The following is a 14,839-nucleotide window of genomic DNA, read 5'->3' on the forward strand; positions in this document are numbered from 1 at the left end:
TTGACGATTGGTTCCAGAGATTGGTCCCCAAGTTTCTACTAAGTTGCTCTTTTTCTCCAAATCCTCTCTTTGTCAACTTTTTGTTTGTCTCTCATTATCATTAAATGTTAGTTCTTATCTAATGCAATTTATGTACGGAATCCCATAGGGTCAGTGTTCCCTTAGTAGACAGTCCCCTATAGTCGCACTAGCGGCTATACTCCACTGCACTGTGACGTCACGCATCAATTTTGACAGGTACTGGTCCTGTTGTTTACAGTTTGGACTTAGTACTTTTTTCGAATCATTCTTAATTTCGTGAAAGTTTGCTGCGAGGAGAGGTCAAATCCACTGCAGATACCCACGGATCGTATTATTCTATCTTCCTACCGTGGATAATCGTCACCATCAGCATGCTGGTGATAGAAATGCGAAGATGAAAAAATTATGGAAAAAACGACTAAGTCCGAAACGTAAACAACAGGACCAGCAGCTGTCAAATAAGTGAGGTTAGGCTCGTCATATGCAGCGCTCTATTTACGGCCGTTTCGCTATAAATCGTTTCAACATATTTTTTGACATGAAGGTCAAGAGCTATATATCTAAGTACCATTGATACACAGCTTGATTTTGTTCAAAAAATGATCGAAAAAAATAGTTTAGCTCCCTTGCGCCTATACTAAACCTATTGTTCCTATAGTAGCACTACTAAGAGAAACTATTTTTTATTATACGAAATTATTGATGAATTAAAATTTTTTTACATCAAACGAAAGCTTTTGATCCACACTTTAAAGGAAAAATATAAAAGTTTTGTAAAAATACGGGTTTGATTTGTATTTTGCCAACGCCGTGATGCTAGTGCTACTATAGGAACAGAAATTAGAAATAATGCTACACACTTAGATTTTTTTCACGAGCTTGGCTGTGCGAATCTCGGTTTTCCGATTTTAACCGAGACTCAGCTAATAGTTTGTCCGGTTGCTTAGCAACGAAGCATGCTTTACTGATACTCGGCTTTTATTCACTGAGATCCCAGGAAATTTGTTTGCCGACTTCTCCGCTGTGCGGATCTCGGTTAAAATTCGCCGAGATTCGGTATTCTAAATTAAGTGTGTACTATAGGCACATGTGTTCCTTTAGTTTCACAATCGATAATAAATACAAACATATGAGTTTTCGCAGTTTTCATATTTTTCCTACAAAACCAAGATAAAAAGCTTTCAGATGATGTAAAAATAATGACACTAGCGTTATTTTTCGATTTTATACGAATATTTATTCTTAGCTATGCGGCTATTGGTACATCGACCCTATCACAATATTAGAACTCTAGAATCACAAACGGTATCAGATTAATTCTTAAAACTATAAAACACAAATAAATTATTGAATTAGCGTTGCTCTGTTTTTTGACGAAATTCCGTCTTTTTCAGCATCAATCACAAAATGCTTGTAGTTTTTAGAACTTAATTTTGTACGAATTTTTTTATGAGATATCTGAAAAAAATGAGAACATATTTTAACAATTGAATCAAGGTTTCTGTGAAAACAAAAAAGTGAACATTTTACCAGGGGAACCACATACAGTTAAATCTTCTTGAATCGATATTCAAGGGACCATCGTATCTTGGGAATATCGAGTTGAGATCAGCGACTAACAGCTCTAGGAAAAAAATGCCGTTGAATCATAGACGTAATATATGATTGCCCGAACTAAAGCGTTGATTAAATATTAACTAAATTGAGCGAACTAAAGCGTTGATTAAATATAAATTTGATCACGATTTGTGCTTAAACATTGTTATTAATTTGCTGTAACAAAATTGAATAAATTTTATGTGTGATATATCGTTAATCATGAGTAATATTCATCATTTTCAAGTGCAAAACCCGTTGGGTTTTCTACCAGTGGCTTCTTTTTCTTGGCATTGCGACCTCACTAGGCCAGAGCATGCTGCTCATCTTTAATTAGCCCTTCACAGTTATTAACTGAGAGCTTTCTATGCCAAAGTTGACATTTTCGCATTCGTATATCGTGTGGCAGGTACGATGATACTCTATGCCCAGGGAAGTCAAGGAAATTTCCATTACGAAACGATCCTGGGCCGACCGGAGAAGAAGCCGAGAATTGCTATATAATATCTTTGTAATTTTTACACCAGTGTCTCAAAATACATTCAATTTTCATAGATTCTGTCGATCATGTTACCAAACATGCAATAAAAAAATAAGAAGAATGAACATTCAGAATAATATCTTTAAATGCATTATTTTTCGTCATATATGAAAGATGTTTTTGAAAGACATCTTGCGAACTAAGTAAAACTCAAATTGTTCTTTTAAATGCTGCAAATGCATTATATAGACTATGCCATACTATTTCTGGAGTGAAAACATTCGATGTCGTACAAATTTACAGAAATCGAGCCTTTTACAGATTGTGTCCGGTATTACGAGCCACATTTTATGATTAGCCAATTGGAATTATGAATTTACTGGCTTAAATGTCCGGTACTGGGGGATCTCCTCCTAATCAGAAGACACACTCTTTTTCCGAGTTATCCGAGTTGCGTCCTCCTGGCGCTGTTGGTCGTAGAGCGTGCGACCGCACTGTAGAACGTAAGAACTTCAGTTTGGCTTTCTATTCCGCTGAATCATAAGGTGTTATGTAGCTTAGTTGGTTAAAGCGCCGGTCTAGCGTACACGGAGTCGTGAGTTCGAGTCTCACTAGACACTAGCCCTTTTTTCAAACCATTTTTACTTCTGATAGCGGATAGTTCTCTTAATAATTATGTTTTATGATCTTGATAACATTGGGAGTAGAAAAGCTTCCCGAAGAAAAAATTGTGAAACTTATCAGATTTAAGAGATACAGACGCCCGCGTTCCGCACTTTGGTGACCACGGCACTAGAACGTGTTTTTTTTTTTGCAAATTCATGTCTCTATTTGTCAAACACACACACACTGTGTCTTCTGATTACAAGTTCCCAAAAGTATGTTTCAAACATATCAGTAAATCTGGTATATGCCAGTAAAGGGAACATGATTTATAAAAATGGTTCATTTTATAGAGTAAATACCTTTGCTCACCTAGTTTTTGTAGCCTATCTTACTCAGTTTTTTTCTCAGCTTTTTGATGGTGATCTCAGAATCTTAAACGAGCGGTGCGCTAATGGTGAAAAAAAAAAAAACTGTTTTTCAAACAAAATTCAAGCTGGCGGCCAAATTAAAAATGACTGCCAATTATTTTTAGTCCCAGATGAAAGCTATATCCTTTCTCTATACGATGCCATTAAGTTTGCTATGTGTTTCAAGGGAAACATGAGACATATCACGTGAAGAAATACCTAAGATTTATAAAAAATGGGCTTTTTCGCAAACAGTTTAGCTTGCAGGCATACGAGGAGTCCACCAATTTGAGAAAACTGAAAGGACGACCCTTAAGTTTTGGCATATACCTACACTGAGGAAAAAAATATTTCGATTTCCATACGAAACGATTATGAAATTTTACCAAAAGAAAATATTATAAATTTCATACGATGGCGCTATGAACGAATTAGCTTGTGGTATGGTATGAGTTTTGCAGTACAGTAGTAAAGAATTCATAAAAGTGTCGTATGCAATCTAAGGATGTTTTTTTATGAACATCAAAGTGTACTTGTATGAAGCTCAGTATGTTCAAGTATGTTCTTTATAAGAAAATATATGTGATTTATTTCATATTATTATGCCTTTTGCAATATTTTAATTATAACAAGAGGTGTTCTCGTTGTTTTCTTAAATTTATACAACCAAATTTTAAGGAGAAAATAACCATTCATCAGAAAGTATATATTTTATCATTGTTTCACAACAAATCAATAGTTTTTCTCCCAGTTGAAATTGTCATCCAATCGAATATTGCCGTTGTAAGAACTGGAAACAACTTGGCACCACTCGCGGAAGCTTCTTCGTCACTATTGATAAGTTGCACAGATTCTGAAGAAGATAGTCGATTATCAATTACTAAAACATAATATTAAACCCAATTAACCCAACTCACGTTTTCGATGTCACGCTCGAAAAACTCCGCATTTCCATTCTGTTGCCATTTCACGAGACAAAGTTTAGCCCGAGCCGCCATATTTGCTCCACTCTACATAGAATTATCGATATTAACAAATAAATTTGAATATTATTCTTTTACTATTTACCTTTAAACATAGCCATCGTTTTCACCAGAACTTTAAAACTCGTGAGCTTCATTTGTTCAAACGCCATTTTGTTTCGTTTTGATGCTCGGTTCATAAGAAAAACGTATGATATTTTTCAAACAAGGCTTGCTTTGGATTTCATAAGCACATCGTATGAAATGTTATAGAACCGCGTATGAATCTTGAATCTATTTCGTATGTTCTTCATAAGCGAGTTATGAAAATCATACGCGTCGTATGAAATGTTTTTCAGCTAGAAAAATATTGTTTCATACGAAAGGTATTATGAATAACATAAATTCAGTTTCCTCAGTGTACTAGCGATTAAATTGAAATTCTAATGATAGGTGCCGATGGCGGCCTGGTTTCAGCGAGAATTGCTCAGTTACAAGAATGATGTCAGAGGGCATCATGTCACTTTTTGTCGAACCTTGGGTAGGACAATCCTTTGGCTGTCCTATCTAGATATTTCGGTTCGTAGGTCATGTCCTATACAATATACCCACTTCTTACGCCACTTACCATCTATGGAAGATCTAGTTCATTGAAACATGTGTCTAAGGTATTCTTTTTCTAATCAATGTTTTCTCTGCTCATTTGCAGGAGCCCCTCGAGGCATGATTGTCCGCGCGCCTATCCGGCAGCCAGCTGCCGTTACCTACACTCATCCTGCCCCACTGCCGCAACCAGGCACGCAACTGTTGAACCCCTCCTGGAAGCAAACCCCACCACGACCTTCCATCCGAATAAACAACATCGAAACAGGTATCGTGATTTCCTGGACCATGGACGACCTGTCGGACGCCCATGCGACTATTGTAAGCTACCAGATCTACGCATACCAGGAGACAAACGCTCCACCTTCGATGGACATGTGGAGGCACGTGGGCGATGTCAAGGCCATGCTCCTGCCAATGGCGGTAACGTTAACCCAGTTCCAGGAAGGTCAGCGGTATCACTTTGCTGTGAGGGCCGTTGACGAGCACCAGCGGGTTGGACAATTCAGTCCACCACGAACCTGGAACGAGTCCACGCCGGCTAAAGCTTAAGCTACTTACTGTCTCTACAAAGCACAAGTTTCCCTTTTAGTTAAAACATAGTGATAGTTTTAAAATATTTAAACAAAATTTTAGAGAGATAAGAAACAAAAACAAATTCGTTTAGTTGTAATAGAAACATAAACTAGGCAACTGTTTTTCAATCTCGATGTAGATTTTATTCCCACGAAACACGAGAATCGGAAATAATGAAACAAATTAAAACAATTTAATACTAATCAATAATCCCGAACTTTTTAATTTTTTGTTCTAAACTGCGTGAAAAGTTTGTGTTAATTTATTTTTGTTTTTTATCGTATCAATTCCTTCCGGATCCGGAATTGATGTTTGTCGTTGTGTCAATGATTTTTCCACACAGATGTTGAAAGTTGTTTTAGACTGTAATTGCTTTCAATAGGGTTAGAATTGCACTAGAAATCGATGTCATCTTGCGGTGTGTAAATTTCTTAAGTCGACACATATTAAAATATTCGTATGCTAACGAATACTGAAAATATCCACTAAAATATAATAGTAATAATGTCCCCGTGTAAGGTATGCTTTCAAGAAAATTTGTAGAGTTTAGAAATAAATTCTGCATTTGATTGCTGATTAAAAATTTGCCTTTCATTAGCGTCCGAACATGTCCTACCTTCATGAATTCGTTTATTCCCAGTTCCAAATTTAACGTCAAAGTTAAATGTAACAGCTCATACAAAATTTGCAAAACATTCATTCAAAAAGTGTTATGAAAGGGTATCCACCCAAAGGGTGTCGAAAAATACAATTTTCGGCGTTATGAAATTTGTGAACAAACCTTAAGCTGTTACTAATTGCCAACAAAGTTGAATTGCAGCTACACTTGGTGCGGTGCAACGCCACCACTTGAGTGCCTTTAGTCTAGTAACATATTTTTCTGTGGATTACTTCTTAAGTGTTCAAATTTACTCAAGGTAGCTTCTCAAGTGCCATCCAGTGCTATAAAAAAGACAACCACAATGGTCAAATCAGTAGTTACTTGTTTGTCACAGAGGAGAACCAATCTACAGCCAATATGCAGCTCCTGTCAGGATTGTTCGTTCTGGGCCTCGTTGCCTCGGCCACTTGCTACACTTGCAAATCTACCGGTAATACCAACGTAACCGCCAATGGCGAACAGACCCGAAACGGTCAATTTCCGCATCATGTGCTCGTCGTTTCTACATTCTCCGAGGGAAAGCGTTACTGCAGTGGAGCTTTAGTGAGCCGGAAGCATGTCCTGACTGTGGCTCAGTGTGTGGAAGGATCTAGTAAAGTGGAAGTTACGCTCGGTGCCCAATGTCTGTTGGCGGATGCTTCAGATAACAAGTTCCGTTACACTTTCACTGCATTGGAGTATTTCGTCAAAGACGGTTACGACAGCGAAACGTTCGAGAATGATGTGGCCGTTATCAAGTTCACCGATGAAAACGTTCGTTTGCCCCCGTGGATCAAGCCGGTTGCCCTTCCGACGGCCGATGAGCAGTACGTCCATGATGAGGTCTACACCAGTGGATACGGCCTGTTGAACTACAAGACTACGAATGCAACCGACTATCTGGAGTTCACAACCCTGCGGGTGCTTAGCTACGAACAGTGCCAGAGGGAGTTTGAATTCGTTACACCGGAAACTGGACGATTCTGTGCCCAGCGTGACGAGGAGGAACCCAACTGTGTCAGCGATGTCGGAAGTCCGTTGGTGTTCAAGCAGGAGGGCTATAAACAGTACACCTTGTTGGGACTGAGCAGCTTCGGACAGAAGTTCGCTTGCGAATTTGGAAATGCGGGCGCTCTGCAGGAGGTGAGGGCTCATGTTGAATGGGTGCAGTCATTCCTAGAATAAGAGATGCAAGTCCTTATAAGCATAAGGAAAAAAAGTGTCGTTCATAAAACTTGCGTGTCTGTTAGTTTAGGGATGAACGTTAATAAATCTATGAAATATATCATATGTGTATTATTAACTGGTAGCATACGGAATGAACAAATATCACAAATATGATTGCAACTTTATCAATGTTTAAATTTATGACTTTCGCGCAATATTCTACCACCAGAACCATTTTACTGATGATTCAAATGGTAGTGTGCGGTACCAATAATGGATCATCTAAGAACAGAAATTCATAACATAATAACGAAAAGTCCTACAAATAAATCTTTTCGCGTCAATCGGAAGATTCCAATCTCTATAACACGAGAAAATGTAAAAAGAGTGATAAAATTATAACTTACTTGATACTTGATGGGCTACAATTCGCTAAGATGAATCTGCGCCGAATGGATGAGTCTTCTCCACTGGGCTCGATCCTGGGCCAATCGCTTCCAGTCGCCCTGGACGTTAAGTGCCCTTAAGTCTTCCTCAACCGCAAAAAGCCATCGTGTGCGCGGCCTGCCACGAAGTCGGCGGCCTCGTCCGGGTTCTCTGTTGAATATTATCTTTGCTTGTCGTTCTTCCGGCATACGTGACCAGCCCAACGCAGCCTGCCGTGTTTTATGCGTTTGATAATATCCACCTCTTTATACACTCGGTACAACTCGTGATTCATGCGACGCCGCCAGATGCCGTTTTCTAGTTTACCGCCGAGTATTGTTTGCAGCACTTTACGTTCAAACACCCCGAAAGCTCTCCGGTCGACTTCCTTCAATGTCCATGATTCATGGCCATATAGGACAACCGGAAGGATCAGTGTTTTGTATAACGCGAGTTTTGTTTTCGTTTGCAGGCTACGGGACTTCAGCTGGTTACGGAGCCCGTAGAAAGCCCGACTCGCAGCTGCAATACGTCTTTTCACCTCGCGGGTAACATCATTATCGCATGTCACTAGTGTTCCAAAGTACACATATTCTTCCACCACTTCAAACTTTTCACCACCTAGCACCATTCCGCTACCACTAACACGTCCGGACCCACGATGACCACCAGCTATCATATACTTCGTTTGTGGTGTTGATCGTGAGCCCAATCCTCGCTGTTTCCCTCTTGAAAGGCACGAACGCCTCTTCCACTGCCCGACGGTCAGTCCCGATGATGTCGATATCGTCCGCAAAGCCAAGGAGCATATGAGAACGTGTGATAATGGTACCGCTTCTCTGCACACCGGCTCTCCTGATAGCACCTTCGAGTGCTATGTTAAACAGCAAGTTAGAAAGAGCGCCACCCTGTTTCAATCCACCTAAGGTTACGAACGATGACGAAATCTCGTCCACCACCATGTTCGGACATAATTTGCCACAACTCGTTTCTCTTCACTGAATCGTACGCTTTGAAATCTACTAACAGATGATGAGTCTGCAAGTTGTACTCCCGGAATTTATCTAGGATTTGACGCAGGGCAAACATTTGATCCGTCGTTGATCGGCCCTCTCGAAAACCAGCTTGGTATTCGCCGACAAAGGACTCCTCATACGGTCTCAATCTGTTGAACAGAATTCCAGACATGATTTTGTACGCCGAATTAAGGAGTGTTATCCCTCGGTAATTGGCGCACTCCAGTCGATGCCCTTTCTTGTACAGAGGGGAAATGAGACCTTCCAACCAACTAGTAGGCTTTTGTTCTTCCTCCCATATCCTCGATATGATACGGTGAAAGAGTTCGTGCAGCTGCTCACTCCCGTGTTTGAGAAGTTCGGCCGGGAGCTCGTCCTTCCCAGCAGCCTTGTTGTTCTTTAGCCCATTGATAGCTCTTTTTACCTCATCTAGCGTTGGAGGTTCCATAGCCTGTCCATCGTCATCGATTTGAATTCTGCTACCAGATCCACTTCCATTATCTCCGTTCAACAATGACTCGAAGTACTCTTTCCACCTGGCGGCCACCATTGTTTTATCCGTCAGCAAGCTTCCTTCGCGGTCGTTGCACATGGCGGGAGACGGCGCTGTTTTTCTCCGCACACCATTTACGAACTCGTAGAACCGTCGCATGTTGTTCTGTTCCATAGCTTTTTTCTTTCTGTGATGGATCCGTTTTTCGGCTGCCCTTGCTTCCTTGTACCGCTCTCTGCTCTGACGGGTACCAGACACCAGCATCCGGCTTCTAGCCAAGTTCTTCTCGTTCGTCATTCTCTGGCACTCCTTGTCGAACCAATCGTTATTTGGTCTCCGTTGAGCAGTACCTACAACTTCTCGCGCTACTGTGCTCGCCGCTCCGTGGTCTGACTCCCACAGATCGCTGAGGTTGACGCTCTCGTCGATTTCGCTAATCCGCTCGTCGAGCTTTTGATGGTAGTCCGCTGCTACACCATCTGCTGACAGGCGTTGGATATTGAAACGCAACGATTGTCGATTTCTAGAACTCGAAACGGTTGATAATCGCGCTCGAATTTTGTTTACAACGAGATAGTGGTCTGAGTCGATATTAGGACCCCTGAAAGTTCTAACATCGATGACATCGGAAAAATGTCGGCCGTCTACCAGAACATGGTCGATTTGGTTGCAAAGTTCGCCATTTGGGTGTTGCCAGGTGTGCTTGCGGATATCCTTGCGTGCAAAGTAAGTGCTACTGATGGTCATCCCCCAAAGCAAAGTGGCAGCAAAGTTCACTAAACGTAGGCCGTTGTCGTTGGTAACAGAGTGAAGGCTCTCTTTACTAATGATAGGGCGGAAGAAGTCCTCTTTTCCGAACTGCGCATTAGCGTCGCCGATGACAATTTCCACGTCGTGTTTTGGGCATTCTCCATAGGTCTTGTCGAGACAATCGTAAAACGCGTCCTTCACATCATCGGGTTTGTCGTTAGTCGGTGCATATACGTTGATCAGGCTGTAGTTGAAGAACTTGCCCCGAATCCTCAATACGCAGATCCGCTCGTTGAACGGCTTCCACCTAATAACGCGCTTTATCGCCACCGCTGTGGTAGATGTTGTATTTGAAAGCGGTGTTAGCGATGGGGTCTACCGCTCTGAATTCACGTTCTCCAGATTCTTGCACTTGGGGGCCCACATAGCCGTAGCGGTAAACGCGCAGCTATTCAGCATGACCATGCTGAGGGTCGTGGGTTCGAATCCCGCTGGTCGAGGATCTTTTCGTACAGGAAATTTTCTCGATTCCCAGGGCATAGAGTATCTTCGTACCTGCCACACGATATACATATGCAAAAATGGTCAATCGGCAAAGAAAGCTCTCAGTTAATAACTGTGGAAGTGCTCATAAGAACACTAATCTGAGACGCGGGCTTTGTCCCAGTTGGGACGTAACGCCAGAAAGAAGAAGAAGAAGATTCTTGCACTTCCTGAATTGCAGCCACGCACACGCCAACTTTTCGCAATTTTCGAGCCAAAAGGCTCACTCGTCCAGGTTCATTTAAGGTCCTGACGTTCCAGGTACCGAGTTTCCAATCATAGTCCTTATTTTGTTGCCAGGTCGGTTGCCGAAAATAACGTTCGTTTCTTCTTCTTTCTCCATTTTTCGTGGTGGATAATTAATTCGGTATGCTACCTTACCGGGGTCGCGCTACCTACATCACGTTGATGGGACTGCCGTTTTAGGTGTAGCTGACGTGATACAGCGTTTCATATTCAGCCGCTGGATGCCAGAACAGACGCTGTTTTAGCCGCACCTCCTGGTGTACAGACGCTTAAAACGCACCTCCTCACTCTAGCTGATGTCAGAAGGACAACAGTGCCCAGGCTGCACTACCAGCTAAGTACGCAACCTTTAGCTGGCGGTCTTTGTCATTATTTGACCCGTGGAAGCACGAGGTAGGAACTTATGAGGACCAGAGCTGTGTTGGTCGTTCCTTCCTCATTGTCGACTCACCATTTTGCAGCAAAAAAAAATCATTTTATATAAATGAAATTGCTTGACCCACTATTGGTTCACGTGTTCCAGTTGTTTGGACAATGCCCCAGTTCCTAGTAGCCGTTTGGAAATGTTTTGTCTCAAATTCCGAACAGACTCATATTCCGAACACTCGGTTTTTGTACGGCGATTTGGTTTAAATGGCCGAATGCAAGCAACGAACAAGAAAGGTGAAATGAAAGAGAATGAATTTCGTTTCATTTTGTTTTATTTAAATCTATTAAAATGTTTAAAATGCAATAGTAATCTATGTACTTAGTTAGGTAATAAATAAAGATAAAGACTACCGATTGAAAGATCAGCTCGCTGAGGTAAGGCTCCGATTTACGACGCGCGATGCACCAGCAGCACGAAAGAAAAGAGAGAATACGCTTGCTGTGATGAAAGGAAAGGTTTGTCGGTTTGAAACGAAACAGTAGTGTTTCAATTGAAAGGCAAGCTTCAGTCAGTCAGCTGGGGACTGAAAATGCTTTCAATCAAATGAAATTGTACGACCCTGCTCGGGAGTAGTGATGATTATTTAGTTCGAGACCAGTAAAATTAGGACAGATAAATTTATTTGCGAAATTATTCATTTGAATACGATTTTTCGTGCTGTTCGGAATATGAATCAAGGTGTTCGAAATATGAGACAGAATCCCTCTCCTTGGTTAGGGTTCATTCAAATATTATGTAACGCAAAATTTGTCAATTTTAGAACCCCTCCCTCCCCCATGTAACAGCTTTTGTATGAAAAATTTTAAATTTTTGTGTGGACCGTAACAATATGTAAGACCCCCTCCCTCCCTCTGTTGCGTTACGTAATATTTGAACAATCCCTTATGCGATCTTGCCGCGATGGGAGAGCATAATCCATTAGCCCAGTGCTTCCCAAACTTTTTCAACTTTCGCCCCCTTGAGGCCAATATTAATCTGGAATCGCCCCCCTGATATGTGATCCAAATATTTTAATAAGGACAAAAAATGTATTCGACTCGCATATCCAAAGAATCATAAAACAAAAACTATTATGTACATTTAAAAATATTTTCTCAAATATCGGTAACCTGAGCTGTAAATTATAATATCGATTTTAAGAATATCTTGCGTACATTACAGGCTACTGATTTAGTCGGTAAAAGTTTGGTCCAATTTTAACTTGACAAATGTAATGTATTCATAGGCGCCTTGTGACGTAGTTGGGGACAAAGTTCTCCAAAACTGAACCAAATGCAATGTTTTCCAAGCAAACGCATTTATTTTCGCATGAATATGTCATATTTGGGTGAACTGCAATGATAATGTTCGCAATTGTTCGTTTTTGAAAGATCTCACCCAGTGAATTATGATTTATCTGCTGTTTCCAAATTTACTGGAATAATTTTCAGAAATTGTGAGTAATAAATGCCTGACGTTTCTAACGCTTTTCTTTATCCAATCCAAAAACCCTGAAAATTATATGAAAATCCAGAATGTTTTCAACTCATTTATCAATTCAATTTAAAAATTTAAAAAGGGTGTTTTTCTAACACCCAGAAAAAAAATCGAATTTTTCGGACGTTCTGGAGGTATACATCCAACGCATCTCTGAAATTTCATCAAATCTATTTATAAATAGAGTTTTTTTTTGTCTTTGGCATCGCTGGGAACGCGATTTTCGTAGGTTAAATTTTCCAAAATTTGTTTATAAAATGATTAAAAACATCACAAATGGTACTGTAGATTTTTTTTTTTGTAAAAAGCTGGATGCCAGAAATATTACCTTCCAAACCTTAAAGTTCACATACAAAAAAAGATCCTTATATATATTGAGCATCTGCAAAATCTCATGAAAATCTCTAATGCTGACCATTCTTTGAACTCACATGATATTTAAAAAGCTCAATGAATAACCCAAATATTTTGTTTTTGACAATCATGTAATGTTGTCTATGATAATTTTTAAATGACCATGATTAGAGATATAACGATCTAAGGTAAAATAGTCTTTTGGAATTGATTAACCTTCAGATGTGTCCTCCAAAGGTTATGAGTAATTATTTTCAAATGCTCCCATGTTAGCTTTTTCGCCCCCTTTCTGGATTTTTCGCCCCCCAAATTCTGTTTTACAAATTTTCGCCCCCTTGAGCCTGAAAATCGCCCCCATGGGGGCGAATTCGCCCACTTTGGGAATCACTGCATTAGCCCATATGATGGAAACCAAAGGCGTAACCTGTAGAGGTAGTATCACATTTTGGCATTTTTTGCTTAAAGCCGCATCATAATTTATATGGCATAGACGCACTAATCTCTCGGATGTGATCCAACCGACATTCTGCGTCGTTGATAGAATTGATGCCCATTTCAAATAATCAATCTATTCGAAGTGACCATTAACACTATTGGTGACGATTAGTTTGCATTTTGCTAACCAGAATGATCCGTAGCCACTCTTTCTATTAGCTAGCTATACCAGTAGCGCGCCCAGATAGCCGTAGCGGTAAACGCGCAGCTATTCAGCAAGACCAAGCTGAGGGTCGTGGGTTCGAATCCCACCGGTCGAGGATCTTTTCGGGTTGGAAATTTTCTCGACTTCCCAGGGCATAGAGTATCTTCGTACCTGCCACACGATATACGCATGCAAAAATGGTAATTGGCATAGTAAGCTCTCAGTTAATAACTGTGGAAGTGTTCATAAGAACACTAAGCTGAGAAGCAGGCTTTGTCCCAGTGGGGACGTAACGCCAGAAAGAAGAAGAAGAAGAACCAGTAGCGCAACCAGGATTAGGCTCTAAAGGGGTTTTGGACGATAAAACGGGAGTCAAAGTATACCATTTTAAGTATAGTTAGTTGTAGGTCTCAACTATAATTTACAAAGGACGAAACAGCATTTGCAAGTTTTAATTTCTCTCGTCCGCTCCAAGCATACCTTTTTGTACAAAATTACACCATTAGTTAAAGCGATTCTTCTGTACCCAGCGTAGTTTACCAAAATTTTCCAAAATACGCCTGTGGTGGAAGAAAGAAGCTTTTAAATTGAATGGTTAAAAAGTTCATACGAAATTTTAATATTATGATAACGTTTAAATCTTCATCTATTAAGATTTATTCGTAAGGTCATCTAAAACTGTTTCGTCATTTATAGTTATATTTGCAGGCATACACATTAAAGTGATGAGGTTCAATCACTCTTTGTCTTTTTTTACTTTTGTTGATTTTTTCAACGTCGAGAATGGTCTTTCAGCGCATTAAGTTGCAGTAGGAAACGTTGCAGCAATTAAATTGGAGAAGCTTGTATTATTTTGGTTCCCATAACATTTATATCTGTACAAAAATTGCTGAAAAAACTTCAGACCCGTTTTTCTTGAAAGCAGATTTTTGTCACTTACACCCTTTTGCTTCAAACTTCCTCAGTTATATTTTAAAACAATACAAAAAATAATGATACATTGACCAACATAAATCGTACTTCATGATTTTCGTAACAATTATAGGGTCAGTTTTGTCATGGAAAAATCCATATTTCAAACGAAGTGATGATGAAGAGCAGGTGCTCCGTGAAACCATTTTATTTCAAAAAGTGCTCCGCAAGCTAACAAGGCTGAAAACCCCTGCTGTAAGGTAATGATGACTAGTTTATTTACCGAAATTTTATTTTCTGTTGTTACAAATGAACCATTCATAGGCAACGGATGCATCATTTCATAATTGAAATTTGTCAGTTCTGTTCTGATGACAATGTATTATTTCACGGCCGTGGTATTCGAAATGTAATAAATTTACAATTTACACCGTTAACAAATGCATGTTAAACGAGTTAGGAAAGGTAATTTGGTAGTAATATTAACTGTTTTC

General features: G+C 40.0%; 2 protein-coding genes across 10 annotated transcripts in view; both read left to right on the plus strand.

Annotated features, from left to right (window-relative positions):
• LOC5569161 (activating transcription factor 7-interacting protein 1) overlaps positions 1-5,713 on the plus strand; it is a 64,532-nt gene extending 58,819 nt beyond the window's left edge. For 7 of the 9 annotated variants that reach the window (XM_021842476.1, XM_021842471.1, XM_021842470.1 and 4 more), the window contains one exon: positions 4,783-5,462. In XM_021842476.1, the coding sequence (XP_021698168.1) occupies positions 4,783-5,228 (446 nt within the window). In that variant the 3' untranslated portion in view covers positions 5,229-5,462. Of the gene's footprint in view, positions 1-4,782 lie in introns of all 9 variants that reach the window. The other 2 variants (XM_021842474.1, XM_021842469.1) reach the window with 1 other exon arrangement.
• A 506-nt stretch (positions 5,714-6,219) lies between these two features.
• On the plus strand, positions 6,220-7,177 carry LOC5569168 (brachyurin). The gene has a single exon (XM_001658309.2). The coding sequence runs from the start codon at positions 6,271-6,273 to the stop codon at positions 7,075-7,077; it is 807 nt and encodes a 268-aa protein (XP_001658359.2). The 5' UTR covers positions 6,220-6,270; the 3' UTR covers positions 7,078-7,177.
• Positions 7,178-14,839: the final 7,662 nt, after the last annotated feature.

The sequence above is a fragment of the Aedes aegypti genome, chromosome 2 (assembly GCF_002204515.2).
Source record: "Aedes aegypti strain LVP_AGWG chromosome 2, AaegL5.0 Primary Assembly, whole genome shotgun sequence".
NCBI classification, from domain to species: domain Eukaryota; kingdom Metazoa; phylum Arthropoda; class Insecta; order Diptera; family Culicidae; genus Aedes; species Aedes aegypti.